The 21,350-nt window shown below is 39.8% G+C and overlaps 1 protein-coding gene across 12 annotated transcripts in view; it reads left to right on the top strand.

Annotated features, from left to right (window-relative positions):
- The first annotated feature begins 926 nt into the window (after positions 1-926).
- The window catches only part of LOC133059483 (adenylate cyclase type 10-like), a 36,134-nt gene continuing 15,710 nt past the window's right edge, over positions 927-21,350 (top strand). For 7 of the 12 annotated variants that reach the window (XR_009693571.1, XM_061146655.1, XM_061146663.1 and 4 more), the window contains exons 1-17: positions 927-1,781; positions 2,177-2,281; positions 4,701-4,739; positions 5,503-5,646; positions 8,662-8,867; positions 9,144-9,419; positions 10,012-10,203; positions 10,587-10,708; positions 13,646-13,722; positions 13,827-14,016; positions 14,506-14,561; positions 15,283-15,436; positions 15,597-15,786; positions 16,949-17,035; positions 18,822-19,093; positions 19,608-19,744; positions 20,636-20,761. Coding sequence is in view for 11 of the 12 variants with exons in the window: in XM_061146655.1 (XP_061002638.1) it covers positions 1,739-1,781; positions 2,177-2,281; positions 4,701-4,739; positions 5,503-5,646; positions 8,662-8,867; positions 9,144-9,419; positions 10,012-10,203; positions 10,587-10,708; positions 13,646-13,722; positions 13,827-14,016; positions 14,506-14,561; positions 15,283-15,436; positions 15,597-15,786; positions 16,949-17,035; positions 18,822-19,093; positions 19,608-19,744; positions 20,636-20,761 (2,416 nt within the window). In the remaining variant the exon portion in view is untranslated. Of the gene's footprint in view, positions 2,282-4,700; positions 4,740-5,502; positions 5,647-8,661; positions 8,868-9,143; positions 9,420-10,011; positions 10,204-10,586; positions 10,709-13,645; positions 13,723-13,826; positions 14,017-14,505; positions 14,562-15,282; positions 15,437-15,596; positions 15,787-16,948; positions 17,036-18,821; positions 19,094-19,607; positions 19,745-20,635; positions 20,762-21,350 lie in introns of all 12 variants that reach the window. The other 5 variants (XM_061146660.1, XM_061146656.1, XM_061146658.1 and 2 more) reach the window with 5 other exon arrangements.

Genomic DNA, 21,350 nt, shown 5'->3' on the forward strand with positions numbered 1-21,350 from the left:
ATCTTTGTAAACACATGTGCTCTATGGACAATGTCAAACTTGGAGCTGTGTGTTGCCCCTTCACCTCTTTTTCTGCCGTTTTGACCCTCCCACTCTACTGAGGAGACTACTGTCACCTGTGGGTTGATCATAGATTTATTTGATATTCTCACTGGACGTGTTCACTAAGAGGCAATGATTCCATGAGTAAAATTAGCCGTTTAGTTATCACCAAAACAGCATTGACACATGTAGAACTAAACACAGTGAAGATGTGATTTTTAATTTCTTTATGTAGAAAACACGCATTTCTGTGATTGTTAAAATTCCGTAATATACTCATCCTTTTATTGCTTAGTGTTTTAACAAATAAGAGCCACAGACCGGCAACCTCAAATAGTACCTTTTCACACAAAAGTGCGAGAAAAACAGCTCGGGAAATACTCCCGATACCGAATGACCTCCTGGCAGACAACAAAAATGGAAGAAAAGGACTGCCTGTGTTAAACAGCCTTAGTCTAACAATATTTAAAAACCATTCTAAGTTTGCTTTCGTCAGATGCCAAATGGAACTCGTCCTTAGAAACTAAAATGACCCAACTTTCAATGCCGGTGAAATGAAAAGGACCGCCCTTTCGATACTTTTCCCAGTTGATCAGTTTCATTGTAGAAGCATTTTCCTGTTTCAAACATTTAAAATGTCAAGTTATGCTCCTTTGAAGACACCGCCCAGCCCGCCTTCCGCTCCGTCTCCCCGCCCACCGGAAGCCGGAGCTAGCGCTAAAGTGCTGAAAAACAAGGGACGGGCCCCAAGGGAGTCCGCACTGATTGGTTGGTGGGAGGGACCAGTCAGGGCCGTCGTTAAAGATTGGCTACCACGCGGGAGGAACCCCGTTTCCGGTAACTCGACGGGCGAGCCTGCTGCCGCCACCGCCGCCGCCGCCATGGCAACCGCCAAGCGGCTGGCGGCGCCGCCTCTGTGGCCAATAGAGGCCAGATTGGCGGCGCTGCTCCCCGACCTACTGGTCTTCAGGAAGCCCAGGGGATCCGAACCCGAGCTCGCCACGGCCCAGGGCGTCCTCCTTGGCGTCCACGTGACGGGTGAGGGCGAAGGGAGACGCGTCGCTCTCCCGACCTGCTGGAGGGCTTCTGCTCGTCTGGGCCGCGGCGGTTACGGGCGTGGCCCCGGGGTGAGCTAAGGCGGAGTGTGTCTGCACTTTTCGCCGCCTCCGCCGAAAACTAGAGGGCCATTTGCAGAGCAGGAGGACGCCTTTTCGGACGACCTGGCGTAGCCCTGGAATTCACTTCAGCGACGATGTAATTGAGACACAGGGGAAAGGATTTTTCAGGGTCATATGGCAGGCTTTGAACCCAAGTTTTTCCCAACCTTGAGCGTTTTCCATTAAATATTCTGCTTCATCCGGTGGTTCTGTTTGCTCAGTTAATTCCTATTTTGGGTCTGTAAGTAAATGCCGGTCATTGTTCTAGCAGAGGGGCTTCGCAGGTGGCGTTAGTGGTACTGCTTGCCAATGCAGGAGATATAAGAGACCTTGGTTTGATCCCTGGGTGGGAAAGATCCATAAGAGGAGGGCACGGCAACCCACTCCATTATTGTTGCCTGGAGAAGCCCATGGACAGAGGAGCCTGGCGGGCTGTAGCCCATAGGGTTATAAAGAACTGGAAAGGACTGAAGTGATTTCACATGCATGCACAACTGCTATGAATAACAGATATTTATGGAGCTAAGTGTGTCACGGATATGAAAATGAGTGATTCAGGTGTCTGTCCTCGAAAAGCTCTCCGTAAGTTTTCCATAAGGCTTTAATGCATTCTCCTTGTCAGTAGTTTCTCTATCCCTCACGTGGGGCAGGAGGGATCCCACGGTGTCCTTGGGCCAGGAAGCCTTAAGAAGGTATAATGGGAAAGCAGTAACTGGATTCCAAAGAAAAAGGGCTCTCGTGGATGAGTCTTCACCGTGGGTAGCTCCTAGAAACGGGGGAGGGTGGCCCTCTGGTCTCCCAGACGGAGCAGCAACCAGTCTGGCCCTGAGTACTTGCTCAGTAACATCATGTTAAATGATAATGAAATGACTCATCTTGAAAAGATCTTTGGTTTTACTGGCCTGATGTGTGGAGGGAATAGAGCCTAAAAGTTTAGGATTTGCAGCTAACATAGTGATTTTTGCTTTGGTGGTCAGGGTTTACAGCATTAATGGACAGGTTCAGCCTGAGCTGCAAGTTGGAACATGACATGGACAGACTGGCCCGCATCTTCAGTTATTACATTAGTGACATCGTGGAGCGTGAGTGACTATTGTGGGGGAGGAAAGAGGTGTGGTGCTGGACCCCTGAGGGTTTGTAACAGAAGGGGGCCTGGGGTACTTTAAAATGTACAGTAAGAGTGACATCCTTTTAGTGTCACTCATCCTTAATATCTTTATATCTTTTTGCCACTGATGAGCTAGATCTTTGCCTGTATCTGCCATTATATCCAGTTTCACATCCTGTTGACTCATCCTGTTCAGAAAGGGGAAGAAAGTGCTGCTTTTTACTTTATATATTTGTATTTTATTTCAAAATAAAGTATTCCTCAGATTGTCTCTTCTAACAGTAATATGTACCTCATGTGTATATCAGATAAAACATACAGAACACCCTCCCATTCTGTTATTGCATTTTGATCTGTTGAAGTAGGAATGAGTGTTTACTTTCTGTCATGTATTAAGCTTGTGGATATTTGCCTTATCTGGAGCAGGGGGAGTTTTCATTTGTACAATAAACATGTTTTGGGTACCATCTCTGTGACATACGTTGTAATATAACATTGCCTTCCTTTACTGACAGTATCCTGTTGAGTTATGTCATTATTCCGAGATTCACCAGAATAATTACTTCATGGCATTTAAGTGACTATTTGACTACCCCTGTACCTCTGAGGAACAAGAGAATTCCCTGGTAGTCCAGTGGTTAGGACTCCATGCTTCCAATATTGGAGTCCAGGTTCAATCCCTGGTCCAGGAACTAAGATCCTGTAAGCCATGGGGTGTGGCCAAAATATTTTTAATTTAAAAATAAAAAGTCTTTCAATTGATCTCTCCAAGTTTAGATGAAAGGGGGAAATGAACATCATGTATCATGTATGTATTATAAGCAAGAACCACTGGGTATTGGAAACAGATGGGAAAATAAAATAGATGCAGTACCTACCTACCCCCGTGAAGATTGTATTATTGGGAACTGATGGAGGATAGGTGTTAAGAATGGAAACTGGAAGAGGCATTTGGAGCAGTTGCAGCAAGATAATGGAGATCTTATCTAGCTTAGTGGTTCTCAACCTTGGCAGCACATTGGATAACCACTTAGAAAGCTTTTAAAAATCCTTTCTAGACTTTACCCCAGACCAGTTATATTAGAACGTCTTGGGTGAGGCCCAAGAATGAGGATTTTTAAAGTTTCACAGGCAATTTGAGTATGCAGTAAAAGTTGAAACCATTGATCTAGATATATGGCAATGAAGGGAGCTATATGGAGATGACTTGATTTGAAATATAAATATTTCACAGTTCAGCAGGCAGGATTTTCTAATGTATCAGATTTCAGTGGGAAGCAGTGAGGAAAGGGATTCTCAAGTTTTCTGGCTTTTGTGACTGAGTTTATGGTGGTATCACTTAATCATGATGGGAAAGATGGCTTTGAGAAGGAAAATTAAGGGTTCTATTTTAATAGATTGAGTTTAAAGATGTTAATAAGTCAGTCATTCAAGGGGAGAAATGAAGTTAGTAGCTGTGATTAAGATGGAGTTCAGAGAATAGATCTGTTAAGAGTTGAAAAGTGAGTTGATGGCATGAAGATGTTAAAGTTAATAAATGATTGAGTCCACGTGGGGCGAGTATAAATAAAGAGCCTAAGGCTAAGCCTTAAGGAATTCCAGGGGAGGATTTTGATTAGGGAGAAAGAGCCTACAAAAGAGACTGTAAATCAGCCAGTCAGGTAGGATTTTGTGGTATTTCTGAAGCCTAAGTGGAAGTAATGTCTCTGGAAGAGGGCCATTCTAGCTGGGTTGAAAATGAAAGGGTATCAAGTGCAGTGATGTCAGAAAAATAGTGAATTTAGCAAGATTAATGCTGTTGATGACAATTTTAGTGAATTGGTGGAAATGGCCAAATTGGAATAAACTGAGAAGAGAATGGTAAAGAAAATAAGCATGATTAGGATAGGAGGGGAAACTTGTATATCACCAGTCTCTTGAGAATTGTTTTGCTGGGACTGTAACAAAAATGAGCTAATAACTAGAGAAGAAAACAGTCAAGAATACATGGGTTAATTTTGTTGTGCTTTGGTTTTTTTTTTTTTTTTTTTTTAATATATATTAATGGGAATGATGGAGTAGAGAGAAGAGAAGAAAGGGAGTGAAGTTTTTAAGACGGTGAAAGGGACTAGGATCCAGAGAACAAATAGGATGGCTTTGAAGATAACTTCAAAGGGTTTTTGAGGAGGATATTCCCGTTTTTGGAGAATACGGATATAGGAACCACAGATTTGGGGGTGAATTTAGGGGAAAGAAAGAAGGAATCTGAGCTTTAGAGAGAATAAATTAACCAGAAAAAAAATAGGAGGGAGAACTCAGTAGGCCATCCTTTTCATCATATATGACCCTGCCCATGATCTGGCATATCTCTGATTTTTAACTCGTTTTCCTCTCTCTCCCTTACTTGATTTCAGATGTGCTCTGTTTTGGAGGAGATATCCTAAATATCACAGGTATTTTTCAGGTGTTTTTTTTTTTTTTAATATTTACAGCACTGTAAGTTAGGAAGACTATATTTAGATGGAATTTGGCATATTTGTTTATTCAACATTGTTTGGTTATTTAACATGTACTGGGCCCTGGGAAAGCAAAGATGAGGAAAGCACAGTCTCTGCCTCAGAGGATCTCTCAATTTAATGGAAAAGCTGTGTCCATAGTAAGCTCCCATGTACTTTACATTTTGTTCAGATTGAATGACAGGAAAATAAGTACCTATAAAGCATTCATGAGAAAACTAACAAGAAACTTGGTCACTAATAGCAGAAGCTAAGTATACGATAGGGAGAGAAGTCTAGCTTGTCTCTCCTTTCTGGAGAACTTCGGGATCATTAACAGCTATCTGCCACAGAGTTGGCCTATCCTTTCATTTAAATTTAATAAAACCACTTAAAATCTTAAAATTCAACTTGAATGTAATCCTACATTTTGTGAACTTCTTAGCTAGTACCTCTCTGCTTTCTGTTAATATACTGATGGAAAAAAGAGAAAGGATTACCAGAAATAGCCTTAGTTTTAGGAACATTTCAGCTTCTACCTAGTAATGTTTTTATATGCTGAATAGTTTTGAGGATCTAAAGCAGTATTTTAACCTAGCATGATAAGTAGGGCCAAGAAACCTTTTCTGACACCTTGCATGACATCTGCATTACTGTGGGTTTGCCCTGGCGAGTGAATTCAGATATTTGATCTCTGTCAGCCTGTCTTTTATCTCTGCAGGGAATGTACTCCTAGCACTCTGGACGGTGGAACAAAATCAACTGAGTGACATCATTACTCTGGTGGCAAAATGCAGTCTCGAGATACAGGAGAAATTTGGGATCTACCATACCAGAGAAGGCCAGGACCTGCAGCTAAAGATAGGTATTAGCTACTAAAAGAGTGATCAGTTGAAAAAATAATAATAAACCACTATAAAAATTCAAAAGATAAATGACAACCTAGGGAAAAAAAATTTGCAACTTTTGTAGACAGTGGGTGAATTTTTCTAAGAAAGAACACCTAGAAATCAAGAAAAGACTAACATTCTAAGAGAAAAATGAGCAAACAAGTAGCACATAAAGAAAACATCCCTTGTAACTTGTAGAAAACAGGTCAACTTCATAATAAGAAAAATACTAATTGAAAGTACCAATTTAGATCATTTTTTATATATAGATATGGAAAAATTCAGATGCTGAGCACACTGTTGATGAGGTTGTGAAGAATAAGCCTCACACATTGCTGATGAGAGTTAGTAGTGGTACAGCTTCTATGGAGGTTGATTCAGTAATCTCTATAAAGATTACAAATGCGTTTTTTCTTCAACCCAGCAATCCTAACATTTATCTTTCAACCATAACATTTATCCTATAGGTACATCTGAATATTTATAAAATATCATATGTACTAAAATTATTGATTGCAATATAGATTGTGATAAAAGGTTGAAAACAATACATCTATGGGAGACTAGTCAAATAAACAATAACATGTCTACCTAGTGAGATTCTCTGCAACTTTAAAAAAGGATGTTTTGCTATAGCAATAGCTCCAAAATACAGGGGAGAAATAGCAAGATGCAAAGCACTGTGTTTAGTATGCTACCTTTTGAGTAAGGAGGAAAAGTAAGAATTTTTATTTGTTTATATTTATATATATGATATATTTGTATGTATATTTATATATTTATATATGTATAAAGAAACACCAGAAAGATATATAAGAAACTAATAAAAGTTACCTATTGGGGGAAAATAGTGTAGATAGATATGTAAGTTGGAATCAAGACTTTTTAATGTATAGTCTTTATATAGTTTGGGTTTTGAACTATGTTACTGTGTTACATTATCAAAAATATAATAAGTGCCATAGAAATTTAAAAACTGTACACAGGCCACAGTTGCAGCAGTGGCAGAGTCAAGGTTGAAGGGGAAGTGCTATACAAAAAACTGCTTCCCAGGCATCCACAGCCTCCAGGGGTTTCTGAAGTAAGGGCAAAAGTTGGCTCCAGCTATTCATTGGTATTTTGAGGAGCAGAAGTGAAGAGTCATATTCTGAGTTATATGGCATCTCTCCTACCATCCTTTTTTTTTGTTCTTCTGGTTTTTGTTTTATTGGTAGATAATCATAATTAATACTGTACGTAGACATACGTATATACTTTTGAAACCATCACCACAATCAAAATAATGAACATATTCAACACTCACTAAACTCTTCTGTGCCCCTTTATAAACTTTCCCTCCCTTCCCTTCATATCCCCTAACAACCACAGATCTCCTTTCTATCTTGGAGTTTATTTTTAATTTTTAAACAATGTTATATAAGTGGTATCATACAGTATATACTTTTTGGCTACGTCAATTCAGCATAATTTGAGATTCATCATTTATTGTTATCCATTTTGGGCTATTACAAATAAAGCTGCCATGAACATCTGTGTATAAGTCTTTGTATGGACATTTGCATTTACTTCTCTTGGTTAAATACCTAGGAGTGAAAGGGCTGGATCATAATGGTAGATGCATGTTTACCTTTTTCAGAAATTGTTAATTTTTTTTTTTTACCAAAGTGGTTGTACCATTTTACATTTCCACCAGCAATGTATGAAGGTTCCAATTTCTCCATGTCCTAATCAACATTTTTTATTGTCTGTTTGAGGTTGAAGAATTTCCTTTAACATTTCTCATAGTATGGGTTTGCTGGAGATATGGTTTTTTGTGTCTGCAAAAAAAAAACAAAACAAAACATATTTCACCTCTGTTTTTGAAGGGTATTTCCCCTGGGTATAGAATTCTAGATTGACAGAGTTTTCCCCTCTTACATGAAAGCTGTTCTGTTGTCTTCTAGCTTGCAGTGTTTCCAAGAAAAAAGCTTTATTTTTGTTTCTTTGTATATATTGTCTTTTCTCTTCCACTTCAGCTGCTTTTAATATATTTTCTTTATCACTGGTTTTAGGTAATCTGATAATGATGCACCTTGGTACAGTTTTCTTAATTTTTCTTATTCTTGGTTCTACATGTTTCTAGTTTTTGTAACATTCAGAAAAATGTTCTGCCATTATTTCTTTAAATAACTTTTAACTCTTCCTCTGTTCAGTTATATACCTACTAGACTACCTGAAATTGTCCCACAGCTTGCTGTTGCTATGTTCATTGGTTTTTTTCCTCCCTGTATTTCATTTTGTATGGTTTACATTGCTGTGTTTTCAAATTTACAGACATTTGTAAAAACCAAAATTGTATACCAAAAATATATACCCCTGTCATTCTTTTAAAATTTCTTTTCCCTTGTTGTTGGATTGGGTGGATTGGGTGACTTACCTAAGGGCATACTTCTCCTTGTTATTGTCATGTCTTTCCCAGCAAGCAAGCCAGTTTTTCAGCTGTTATTAACAATAAAAAATCCTCCAGAGCAAGAAAAACAGGAGGCAGAAAAAAAGGGTATGGCAAAGCCCATTCGTGGTAAAATACTGATTGTCTACTGTCTCAGTCCTGGTTACGTATGAGGAGAGCTGGTATGGTTACAGAGTGGCAGAGCTCCTTAGCATAACCGCTTGGTCTCTGCCATCAGGACCTAGCTATCTTTTAGAAGAGCAATTTAGAGAGAGGACTCTTGGATGCCTAGGATCCAAGAGCTTCTTCCCTCATACAACACAGGCTTGTTTGAGTGTCTGCCTCTAGGTGTATTTAACACAGAAGGAGATCTGGAGCAAGGTATTATTTTTAAGGGTGAGCTCACCTAATACTTCTGCAGCTGTGGGCAATGAGTTTGGTATGATGCATAAAGCAATGTAGGGATTCCAACCCCGCCCCCCCCCCCCCCCCCCCGCCACCCTTTGCATAGTTTGCCAGCTGAGTTTGTCTAGTCATCACTTGTCTTCTTTTCTCTGGATAGGTCTGTCTGCAGGTCGGATTTCCCAGGTTATTGTTGGAGATGAGCAGCGACAGTACCTCTTGGTGATTGGGCGGGATGTCGATGGTGTCCAGTTAGCTCAACGGTTGGCTCAGGCAAATGAGATTGTCCTGTCCTGGAACTGCTGGAAGCTCTGTGAGCAGTACATGTTTGAAGTGGAAATCATGAGGGAGGATGAAGCTGTGAAGGTAGGAGGCTGGTCGCATCCACTGAAAGTCCTGAAAGGACTTCCTACTACACAGGGCAGTACTCTGGCAGTGCTCAACACCAGACCAAACCAGTAACCACTGGAACTTTATTTTGGAGGGAGGTGGGGGATACTCTCCCAGGAATATAAGGCAGAATAGTAAGGCGGAAAAGATAAGCAATAAACAAGGGAAATGCCATCCTCAGCCCTCTATTAAAGAACCAAAGGTAATCCGGTTGGTGGGTGGACACCGAATTGAGCAGTTCCCTTTCTATAGTTAAGAGATATGCGGATCATTGACCCATTTGATTTTGATGAGCATTTTTACAAGTGCCTCGATTATCTGCCACATTACCGGACAAGTGCTGGTAAGTTACTTTGTCCTTTATTATACTACCCATGCCCATTTCAAAGATTAATTTTCTGCATGGCTGGAGACATTTTATTTGCTTTCCTTCTCTCAGACATTCTAAGAACCGCCCTGGAGTTGGATCCAGATTCTGCACTTGAGCAAACCCTGCGGAAGCACATAATGAAAAACCTTTTGAAGAAGGTTGTTCCTAGTTCTTGAGTCATTGTGTGTAGGCAGTGTGTGTTTCTATAAATAAGTGTACATGTACATATGTGACAACCATTCATATTGATCCAGTTCATCTCCTCCCCATTGTAATACCAGCAGATTTTCCCATCTGCACCAATTACTGACATGTCTTATAAGTTTAGATTTCTCAGTCCTAGAAAGTAGAAACCATATTTGGTTTTTGTTTGTCCCTCTGGAAACTAATACTCTGTAAATAGCGTATAGAGTGTATGCTTGGTAAATATGTGTTGATTGATTCTGTATATGTGAATCCTGTAGTAAGTGATATAATGACTAATAGAATTAGATATATCAAACTATGTCTTAGAGAGGAAAATAGAAAAGCTTGGCAAATTTCATCAGTAGGTTAGATTTAAAGTCAAATGATTTTGACTCCAAGTGCACTAGTTGGTACATTTTCTGTGCCTCTTGAACCTGAATTTTAATTTTTTGTCTAATATCCGAAAGTCATTTTCTCGTGTTTACCATGGAATATAGAATTTAAATGCCTAAACATGATACTGAAATTGAAGATACAGCAAGGTGACTCACTGTGTCTTTGTAGATTGATGAAGGCCAGCCTATGGAGTACATATCTGAATTCCGTACTGTGACTATAGTTTTGGTCAGCCTCGAGTTCCACAAGACAGCGTGGATGTTGCATTTGTGTCATCTTATCCAGGAGGCTGCGTTGTACATCTCCACAGTGATAGAGAAAGAGGGTGGCCAGCTGAGCCGGATCTTTATGTTTGAGACAGTAAGTACAAGGGAAGTTAACATATCAACATTAAAGGTGAGTGAGGAATAATAACCTTATGACCAGTTTCTCTCTCACTGATAGATGCTGTCTCTCAAAGATAGGCACTAGGAATTGAATTTTTGAAAGTTCTTCACATATTTCTCTTGGGTTTTAAATTTCAGTTCTTTATATAGTTAAATGAAGTTTTTCTCTTCTTCTTTAAAAATTTCCATGTTGATGTGGCCTAGGATTCAATTTCATGAATCTTATAGACTCCATGCCTAATAGAAAACCCAGCCAGGAAGGGGTCTGGCTTCACTCAGGGAAGCTAGTTCAATTGAGGCAAGCTGTATTTCTTCCCCAGGTCAACTTCCCTCTTCTTTCTTTGTCCCCTGTCTCAGGGCTGCATGTTCCTCTGTGTTTTCGGCCTTCCTGGGGATAAGAAGCCAGACGAGTGTGCACACGCCCTGGAGAGCTCCTTCAACATCTTCAGCTTCTGCTGGGAGAATCTTGCTGAAACCAAGTGAGGAGGAAGGTGGGGCAGAGAGGAGCTTCTCAGACCCAGTGGGGCTCTGCAGGCAGGGGAGGAGGTGGTAACAAGTAGCAGGGGTCAAGAGCATCCAGAGTCTGCCGAAGGGGAGGGAACATGCTAAGGGAAGTCAGAAGACAAGATATGTTAAGAAATCACTAGATACAAAACCATGTGCTAGATTCCCAGGGGAAATGGGTGTAAGCTTTCATCCAGTGGGATAGGAGAGGGGAAGGTATAGAGCATGCATAGCAAGATGCTAGAACGCTGCAAAGGAACAACCAATATGTAAATCAATATACAACTAACATATCTGTACATGAAGAGATGGCTGCGTGTCTTTGGGGAGGGGAGGGGAAGGAAGGGAAGTTGTGGAGCAATTACCTCGATAGGAAGGGACCACAGCTGGTTAACATTCTTCTTCTTGGCTTTCACTCTTGGTCTTTCCCAGTCCTGTTGATTTTTCTGGAATTCACACTGAACTGATCTCCTGCCTCCGTATCCGCACCACTCTCCCACCTACAAAAGCCTAGTCCTAATGAAGTTGTGCAACTATGACATGAATGGTTGGAATTTTTCAAATGACCATTTTTTGTTTTTTGTTTTTCACTAGAAAGCTATAAGGAAAGTGTGTACATGAATAGATTGGAAAAACAGCCATTCCTAATGTCAGCGTTGAGTCAAAGATTTGTTTGCTTGCCATACTTATTCAAGATGAATAAAAATTATATCATGTACTGTCATAGTACTTTAACATTTTTGAAATATGTTAGTATATGCTGCCAGTGTGAACATTTATATCCTCCTACATATGAGGAAACTAAGGCCGCAGAAGAGAAGTTACTAGCATGTAGCAGAACTGGCAATGACACCCGGATCTTCTGTCCTCAAACCTGTGTTACTTTCATTACCTCATAGCTGCCTCTTACAAAATACAAATATTCCCTTTTCATACTGAAACTTAGAGATTGTCTCATCCAACTTCTTACTGGGTTAGCCAAAAGGTTTGTTCAGGCTTATCAATAAGATGTAACAGAAAAACCCAGACAAACCTTTTGGCCAACCTGGTATTTTATAGATAAGATGCTACAGTTGCTTCATAGATACTCAGTGAAAAGTGAAAGTGTTAGTCACTCAGTTGTGTCCAATTCTTTGGGACCCCATGAACTGTAGCCCACCAGGCTCCTCTGTCAATGGAATTCTCAAAGCAAGAACACTGGAGTAGGTAGCCATTCCCTTCTCCAGGGGATCTTCCTGACCCAGGGATTGAACCTGGGTTTCCTGATTGCAGGCAGATTCTTTACCATCTGAGCCACCAGGTATGTGATGGCTGTTCTTTCAGGCTTGTTGAGACCCGCAGATACTACAGCCTACTTCCCAGTCGTACCTCCAGTGTGAGTATGCTAAGCCATTCCTTCCAGTGTGGTCTATTCTGTTTCCAAATTTTGCACTGACTTATGGTCTTCATGGGTCCTGCTGTTAGCCCTTTCTTTGGTCATTAGAGACTATCTTACAATCCCTTTAAGCATGCCTTCTATGACTCTTAGACCATAACTTGGTCCTTTCAGTCTTTTTTAGTTTAGAATATTGTAGATGTTGAGATGAGCTCTCAAGATCTTGTCTAGCTCTTGGTTCGATCCTGGTTCAATCCTTGGTTTGATCCTTAGTTTGACCTGGGTTCGATCCCTGGGTTGGGAAGATCCACTGGAGAAGAGAAAGGCTCCCCACTCCAGTATTCTGGCCTGGAGAATTCCATGGACTGTATAGTCCATGGGATCACAAAGAGCCTGACACAACTGAGTGACTTTCACTTTCATTTTCATTGTAGATGTTAAGAGCTAGACAAGATCTTAGAGTTCATCTCACTTGGCCTCCTTAACTTAAGTAAACTAAGACCCATAGGTCATGTTGAAAAGCCAAGTAATTTGACACTGATAGAGTCTAAAATCTAGTTTCCAGGTCAGTGTTTTTTTCCCTCGAAGATACTTACTGATTCAGTAATTTCCTAAAGTGTGTTTGGTAAAACATTAGTCCCTTTAAAAATACTGAAAGAAAATATCTTCATGGTCATGTACGTTTGGGAATTGATGCAACTATATTTCCTTCTTGAAGGTTCACAGTATACATTAACATTAAAGTTTCTGAGTAGTCTTACAGTGAAGAAATTTGCTGTATTTTGTTTTATTCAACATTTCCCAAATTTACTTGACCACCAAACACCAAGACATAAAAACCCAGAAGGATGAATGTTCTAAGTAGCATATTTTGGGAAATGCTTCTATCAGCAGCCTGACATTCTGAGTATTCCTTTTCTCTCACATTCTAGCATTATTTGATCCATTAACTCTGTATAGCTCTATTGATCTACTTTTCAGTTTGGGATTTTATGTGAAGTAGCATGGTGTAGTGGAAATAACATTGGTCTGGGAGTCAGGAGGCCTGGATTCTCATTCTGGTTCTAATATTAACTCGTACAACTCTGGGAAAGTTAATTAATGGGTTCAGTTTTTTTTTTTTTTTTCCCCCTTCTGTCAAATGGATTTTAAATATTTGCCGTACATACCTCACATGTTTGTTGTTAATTATCCCTCAAAGGATCAGGTGAGGTAATGAATTTGAAAGTACTTCAAAGAGCACACATAAAGTATCTGATAGATACAAGGTTAAAAATACCTTAGTATTAGTGTTTTCACTACTAATAGCTCTTCAACTGAAATTCCTAGAGAAGGAGAAACATTTTGTTCCTTTTGACTATTTCCCTTATATTCAGTACTTTGTACCCACCATGTGGTGCTGTCTGACAGCAGCTTCTGGCTGTATGCATTCTGGACTCTAAAACTAGACTTCTGGATCTAGGGGAGTGGCAGTCTGGTCCCTGACTTAGAGGCTTCTGAGTACATAGTTGCCAACTCTTATTTTTCTCACCCCCAGGCTTGTTTCCATCAGTATCACCAATGGACCAGTATTCTGTGGCATGGTTGGGGCAGTTTCAAGACACGAATATACAGGTAGGGGAGGATATTTGGACTGTTAGGTCTGTGATTTAGAGGGCAAAGATGGAGGAGGTGATCAAAAAGTCTCCATCCTTTTCTTCACTGTCTCTGTGATACAGTTATTGGCCCAAAAGTAAGCCTCGTGGCAAGAATGATAACTGCTTATCCGGGTTTGGTGTCCTGTGATGAGGTAACATATCTGAGATCTATGCTACCTGCTTACAACTTCAAGGAACTCCCAGAGAAAATGATGAAAAACATCTCTAACCCAGGGAAGATATATGAATACGTTGGCCATAGAAGATGTATGTGAGTGTCATTATGCGATAGTTCACTCCCATCTGTTTTATAGAATCAGGGCATAGAAATAATCAGTGCTTGATTGTATGAAATTAGAGAGAACAATGCTCCTAATACGGGCCTGGAATAAGAGATGTAGGAGGAGGGTTTCATGTCTGAGATCTTTAGATTTTATGTTTCGCTCTTAGCTCATTCCTCAGTGAACGTCTTCTGTCCAACATGAAGAGAATAGTAGTAGCAGGTCACTAGTCTAGATGTTCTTTTTTCTTTGTGTACTTTCACTATTTACTTCCCTGAGCCTGGAACAATTAATAGTTTTTCTCCCCTTCTTCCCTTGCAAATTTTTTTAGTTTTTTAAAAACTTTTATATAGAACTCTGGACCTCTTTGATTGTTTGAAAATATTTGTTTGTAAGGACAACTTGTCCTCTATTTAAAAATATGTTATCTATCCCAATCTATTTTTAATTAGCACATTTCCCTTTTTCCTTTTCCCCAGAATGTTTGGGAAGAGACATTTGGCCACAGAGAGAAATAAAAATCACTCTTTGCTAGGTAAGTTTCCCTTTTTACCTTAAATCATAATTTTGTAGATCGTTAAATGTTATTTAAAAAGCAAAATGTGATTTAAAAAGCAAAAAGAGACTAAATGCATCTAAGATTGTAGTAGAAAATAGAGAGCAACCTTCTTAGTGAGTTTATGTTAAGTTTGAGGAGGACTTGCCATTTCTTTTCCACTTTGGATGTTTACATTTCAAGTTCCAACATTTAGTAAGAATCTTTGTAAGGATTCTTATCTTTAGAGAGGAATCTTTAGAGGGAAATTCCTCATCCTGAGAGAGTGACGATAGCACCGAGAGTGTTCCACCCACACTGTGTATTCCCGGTCTTTATATTTGCTTTATCTATATCCACTAGACCATTATTTTCACATAGCAGTGATAGACTCTGAACACTCAATAGTTATAATGGAAATTTTTTTTTTTTTTTTTAACAAAAAGCTTCAGATATAGCTCCCATGTCCATGTGTTGCCTAGTTGTCCTCAATATTATTACTTAGGCTCTGGAGCAAGCCTGCAAGCCCAACACACATTCATGTATAGTCCAGAGTTGATTTTCTGGAAAAAAAGATCTGAAGGTTTATCAAGTAATGGAATTCTGTCAGGGATTCTGGGGGGAAAAGCTATTCTGAGAATTACCTTTACAAATTAATTCAAATAAATAAGTATTTGCTACAAAGTACAGGAGTGTTATGTGCTCCTTGTCTCTTTAACAGACCGGGAGAAAGAACTGGAAGCTTTCCGAATGGCACAGCAGGAATGTTTGCACCAGAAGAAGGGACAGGCAGTTCTATATGAAGGTGGAAAAGGCTGTGGAAAAAGTCAGCTCTTGGCTGAAATAAACTTCCTGGCCCAGAAGGAAGGGCACAGGTAAAGACTTTTGCTTTCTGACTTAGCATGTATTTCTCTTGGGGCTCCTTTCCCTCACTGGTGAGATTCTTGTATTATTAGATTCGGCATCCTTGGGCTGCTGGAATGAGACCTCTCTGTGGATCAGGGGACTCCCAGTGACCATAGTAACATTCACCAGGGTGTTGCCATTGAAGCTGAAGAAAGCAGATTCCAAGCAGTGCTTCTACGCCATCCAGACCCTCATGGCCATCTTCTTTGAGATTGATACATGCCCAGCCCATTACCGGCAAGAGCGCCTCCACAAACAGCTCTGTGGGATAGTGGAGGAACCACTTCACTGCCTTTTTAATGACCTCTTCTTTGTGAAGGTAAGGAAGGCAGTAGCTGCTTGAACTGGATTACTGATATTACTGATATTTTTGGTGGATAATTGGACCTAGGATTGTTTTCTAATCTAAAACCCTTTAGCCATATGTACATACATGTGCATATATCCTAAGGACACAGTTAGCAATGGCAGGATTGAGATTTGAAAAGTCTTTGACACCAGAACCCAGACTTTTTCCTTTTTGAGAAGAATGGATTCTAGGACCAACTCTGAAACTTGCTAGTTGTATGTCTTGGCACAAGTCACTTAGCCTCTCTGAGCCTCGTTTTTTTCCACCTGCAAAATGACAGTTGTAGTACTTTATGTGGTTTTTGTATGCATTTTAGAGGATGTAGGGTGCATTGTAAATGTGAAAGTGCTAAAAAGGTGATACTGACCAGTCAAGTATACCCAGCAGTTATATCCATGTGTTCTTGAGTTGGTTGCAGCGTCTTGTTCTTTAACCTTCCCTTTCCATTCCTGGGTCATGGAGTATGTCACCTGAACCAGCATCTGAATCTCAAAAGCTTCCAGTGATCCAGGATTTATGTAGTACCCAATAGCAAGTAGGCTAAGAATTCCCTGGTCCACAATTCCATTTATTCATCCTCCATCACTTCTCCTAATTTACCCAGCATGCAGGGCATTGTATCTAATGAAAACTAGAGAAAACAAAAGTCTTTCCAGTCCCTCAGCATACTGCTCTCTTAAGACAAGCCTTACCTGAAGTCGTCAGGGAGCAGTCTCACTTGGCCCTCAGGTCCGTGGTAGCTCACAATATTGGAGATGTCCATTGCAGTTCTTTCTCACAAGTCTCATGCTACATTCATTTTGGTATATTTAGAATATCTGGGGTACTAGAATTGTCCAGAATGACATTGCTAAGTCTGACCTGTCACTTTATTCCTTAGTCGTGATCCTTTAAGGGTTTGCCAAAATTCAGCATGGAAAGGAGATGTCTCTCTCTAACCACCAGTGAACTTTCAGTCTCACCCTCTGAACTATATATTGATGTTTGATTGGTATTTGTAACCCTGTGTCCACTCCTGTAGAAACCCATTCTCACTCAAAATAGAATCATTTGCTCCTTGCTTTTGAGAACCTGTATATTTTTATTAGATTGTCATTTTGAATGATAATATATGGTTAATTTTCCCGGTCAGTTTCCCTTATCCTTCAAGGTTTCACACATGGATGACCTGGCCAGACAACAGAAGATTAAAACATGTTTTTTTGAAGTGCTTCAGAAGGTGGGTATTTTTGCTACATACCATTAATTCTTAATAGGTGGAAATGGTTTATGCTCATTTTAATCTATCCACATATTACCTGGACTTAGACATTTCTTGGCCTGCATATTTATTGATATCTTCATTGTTATATTTATCTTTAACCTTGAATCCATCCTACAGCACAGCATACAAGAAAAGGTCTTTGCTCTTTCCTGGTCCTGTTTCTTAATGAAATTTTAATAACTTAAAACAGTGATTTCTAGATGCAGGTGGATAACTGTTTTATCTCCTATTTATCAAAAATATATATACTCAGTCCCCATTCTAGGATTACAGAGTCAAGGATCTGTATAAGAAGAAACTGATGTAGCCATTCTGGAAAGCTATGTTGAAGTAACCAGTCAGATTTTTAATAAAATTCGTCGTCTATACCCAGCAGTTCCACTCCTGGATATAAATCCCAGGTAGCTGGTTCTTTGCAGTGTTTTGTTTGTGAAGGTTAGGGAGGTGTTGGCATGAATTTATAGATGAACACTTGGGGTATATATATTGCCAATATTAGTAAGGCAGAAGGTGAAAACATAACAACACATACAACATAACACCATAATAACATAACCACTGATTTTATTTGATCTAAAATAATCCTGATTATTTTATCTTTTCTTATGGCTGAGTGTTATATATGTACACACATATATATACACCACATATTCTTTATCCATTCATCCATTGGCCAGCACTTCAGTTGTTTCTGCATCTTAGCCATTGTAAGTAACGATGCAGTGAACATAGGGATGCATGTATCTTTCAAAATTAGTGTTTTTATTTTCTTCAGATGAATATCCAGAAGTGGAATAGCTGAATAAAAAAGATGAAATCTTGCCATTTCTGACAACATGGGTGGAGCTTGAGGGCACCATACTAAGTTAAATAAATCAGATGGAGAAAGACAAATACCATATAACTTCATTCATGTTGAATATTAATAAATAAGCAAACACAAACACATAGATACAGAGAACTGAGTATTGGTTACCAGAGGGTAAAGGGGGTCAACTATATGGTGATGGATGGAAACTGTACCTTCAGTGTTAAGCATGATGTAGTGTGTGCAGAAGTTAAAATACGATATTGTATACATAAAACATATAATGTTATAAACCAATTTTTGAAATCCTGAGTAAAAAGAGAAATAATGAGACCTGTAATACAGTACCATTTGCATAAGAACATTTTACTTGACAAAACAGCAATGTGCATTTTATAGGAATGCCATACAAGCAGACAGTGGTATGATAAGTACACTAGCATGATTACCTGTGGCAGTGAGGAATGGAATGTGGGTGGAGAATGTGGATAAAAGAGCATACTTTATTAAAGTCTACATGAGTGGAACATGATAATTGGTGGTTTTAGCTAGCACTCCCAGGTAATTCTGATGTGCAGCCTGGCTTGGAAGTTACTGTATAAAGAATACTGTGAATTTCCACACAATTTGAAGCTTTTGCCAAAATGAAATATTCGAAAGCTTCAGGTTTGATCTGGAGAACATTTTGATGTTTGTTTCATATTTCAGTTAGAGTATTTTCATGTTCAAAGAAACTCAGTACATTTCTTTAGGAATTAGATATACAGGCTCTATTTTATATTTATAAAGTAAAATATTAACTGAGCTTAGTTTACGTTTTACTCTGAAAATACCAGCCTGTACTGACATTTAAGGTGTTCATGGTAGATTTGAAAATCAGATGACTTCATTTCTAATCAGAGGTTGTCATTGTTTCTCTACTGTTATTTCCAGGCAGTAAGGGAAACACCGCTGATTTTCCTCATTGACGAGGCCCAGTATATGGATGCAGCTTCCTGGGAGTTTTTGGGAACATTGCTCTCTGGTGTGCCCATCATCGTGCTGATGACATTGACCCCTACCTCCACGCTGTGTGGCCAGGCCCAGCACTTCCTGCAGAGCCCTCCAGCTGTCCTGGTGCCCATTTCGAAGTTGGCAGCGACCTCACTGTTGAGAATGGCATGTTGGGAACTGGGGGTGGTGAGCATCCCCCAAGAGCTGCAGATGTGAGTGGCTAGGACTAGCTGGGCACTTGATTACGGGAGGAGCCAGTGCCATAATATAAGAGAAGGCCTCAGGTCTCACACCAGAGATGGGGGAGAGAAGTGCATTAGAAACCATGATGAAGCCCGAAAGTGGATTTAAGAGTAGACAGTCTTCTAGTAACCCAGTAAAAGGGCTACCTCCCTGAACCCTTCACCCAGGTTTTCACAGGACAGGTAGGACTTGGATAGCTTGCTTATCCAAGTTTCTTCCAGACCTTTCAGCAAGGGGATATTAGTTCCTTTTAACATCAACAGAAGCAAAATAGTTAAGAAAGAAAAATTACTGCCAAAATACATTACAAAACCAGTCAGAAACTTCTTTTTACATTTCTGTGCTGCTGCTTCCCTCTGTTAGTGTATATCATCAGGAACTGACTTTAACAAAAGAAGTATTCCTCATTATGAAATACCATTATGCTTGGCTCTCTTCAAGTGGGCCTCTTTAGTCAGCAATCCCCTGCTTACCTCTCTACAGCTACCTTCTCCGCAGGTGCTTTGGAAACCCCCTTTACTGTGAGGTCTTATGCCAGGATCTTCTCTCTAAAAACATATTGTGCTTTCATGACCTCCAAAAGGAGGAAGTGGAGAACAGCAAGTGGGAGACCCTCTCAGGTAAGCTGAGCTTCCCAAGGTTCTACACTGGTCCCGATGCTGGAGTTCGTTTCTGAACATGGCATCACCTGGTCCTTATTAGGCATATGCCTTTTCCCTGCTGACTTTATAAACTGGATTAAGCCTTCCTGGCTAAGTGAACTATACAAATAATATGCAGCTATGTTTACCATCTGGTGGCTGAGACAGTAAAGAATCTGCCTGCAATGCAGGAGACCTGGGTTCCATCCCCAAGTCAGGAAGATCCCCTGGAAAAGGGAAAGGCTACCCACTGCAGTGTTCTTGCCTGAAAAATTCCATGGACAGAGGAACCTGGCAGGCTACAGTCCATGGGATTGCAAAGAGTCGGCTACAACTGACCAACTAACACTTCTTTTACTTTTCATGTTGAAAACACTAAATGCCTCAGATAAAGTAATTGAGTCGATCCACTTTAGTTCTTTTTTTGAGCAACCCAAGAAGTGGGGATTTTAAAAAAGGATTTAAAAACATCAAAAAGAATAGATAAACATGAGAGTCTAGTAGCGAATTGCACATTAGTGATGAAAAGGATGACATGAGGGTTTGAATGGAGAATGGAAGAAGGGAAAAAGAAAGAGGTAGAAGTATGTGTAAATCCAGAAAGGCATCCTCGAGCTGTGATGCAGTAGCAGAGAGGGATGTTAGGAGGTAAACAGGAAAGGTAAGAATGTTAGATACTGTGTGGTACAGAAAGTGTTGTTAGCTTCTAAGAGAAAATGAGAGAACAGGCAGGATGGGTGGGGTAAACCACTTTAAACATGTGTGCTCCAGTTCACCTTAAACCTTTCAGTTTCTTGAGTACATTCTTGTAATTTTGTGTCTAAAACTCCAGCCACTGAGCATAGCAGTCAAAGTCTTCTTTCCCTACAGCCAATGCCATGAAATCCACAATGTACAGTATTTCTCCTGCCACCTCTGAAGACCAGGAACTTTACGTCTGCACAGTCAAGGATGACGTGAACTTGGATACAGTGCTCCTTCCACCATTATTAAAAGGCAGGTCCCTGAAGACCTCATGTGAATCAATTATGGATGTCATTGCACTTAGTAATTTGGTTGGTGATTGAGTATAGATCCCTTATTATCATGCTAGCTTTGTTTCTTCAAAAAAGAAACCTGCCTTTCAGAAATAAATTCTGGCACTGCCTAAAGAGTTGTTAAAGACTTGTAATGCTACTTGAGTTATGTTTTACATAACTGAGCCCAGTGTTCTCTTTGAGACTGACTGGTGACTTGGAAAAGTTTTCTAGTTATTTAATAAAAATGTATGACCTGAGTTTCCCTTTGTGCGTATTCCTGTGCCGGAGGAGACAGTAATCAAGGGAGAAAATGTTGCTGAGGTTTAAGAAAATCCATGGTGCTAGTGAAGAGACAGTGTTAGGGACCTAGCAGGAGTTTAACAAAAAGAGTGCAAAGTATAAGTTTATAATGACTGATGAGATGAAGAATAAAGCCCTCGGAATTGGGTAGGCAAAATTAGACAGGGAGTGCTCTTTTTATACATGAAGTCTTTAATGTTCTATTCAAATGTATGGTGGCCAGGGTACTTTATTAACCCCCTTTCAGGAATATTATGATTAAGCAT

Source organism: Dama dama, chromosome 7 (assembly GCF_033118175.1).
Source record: "Dama dama isolate Ldn47 chromosome 7, ASM3311817v1, whole genome shotgun sequence".
NCBI lineage: Eukaryota > Metazoa > Chordata > Mammalia > Artiodactyla > Cervidae > Dama > Dama dama.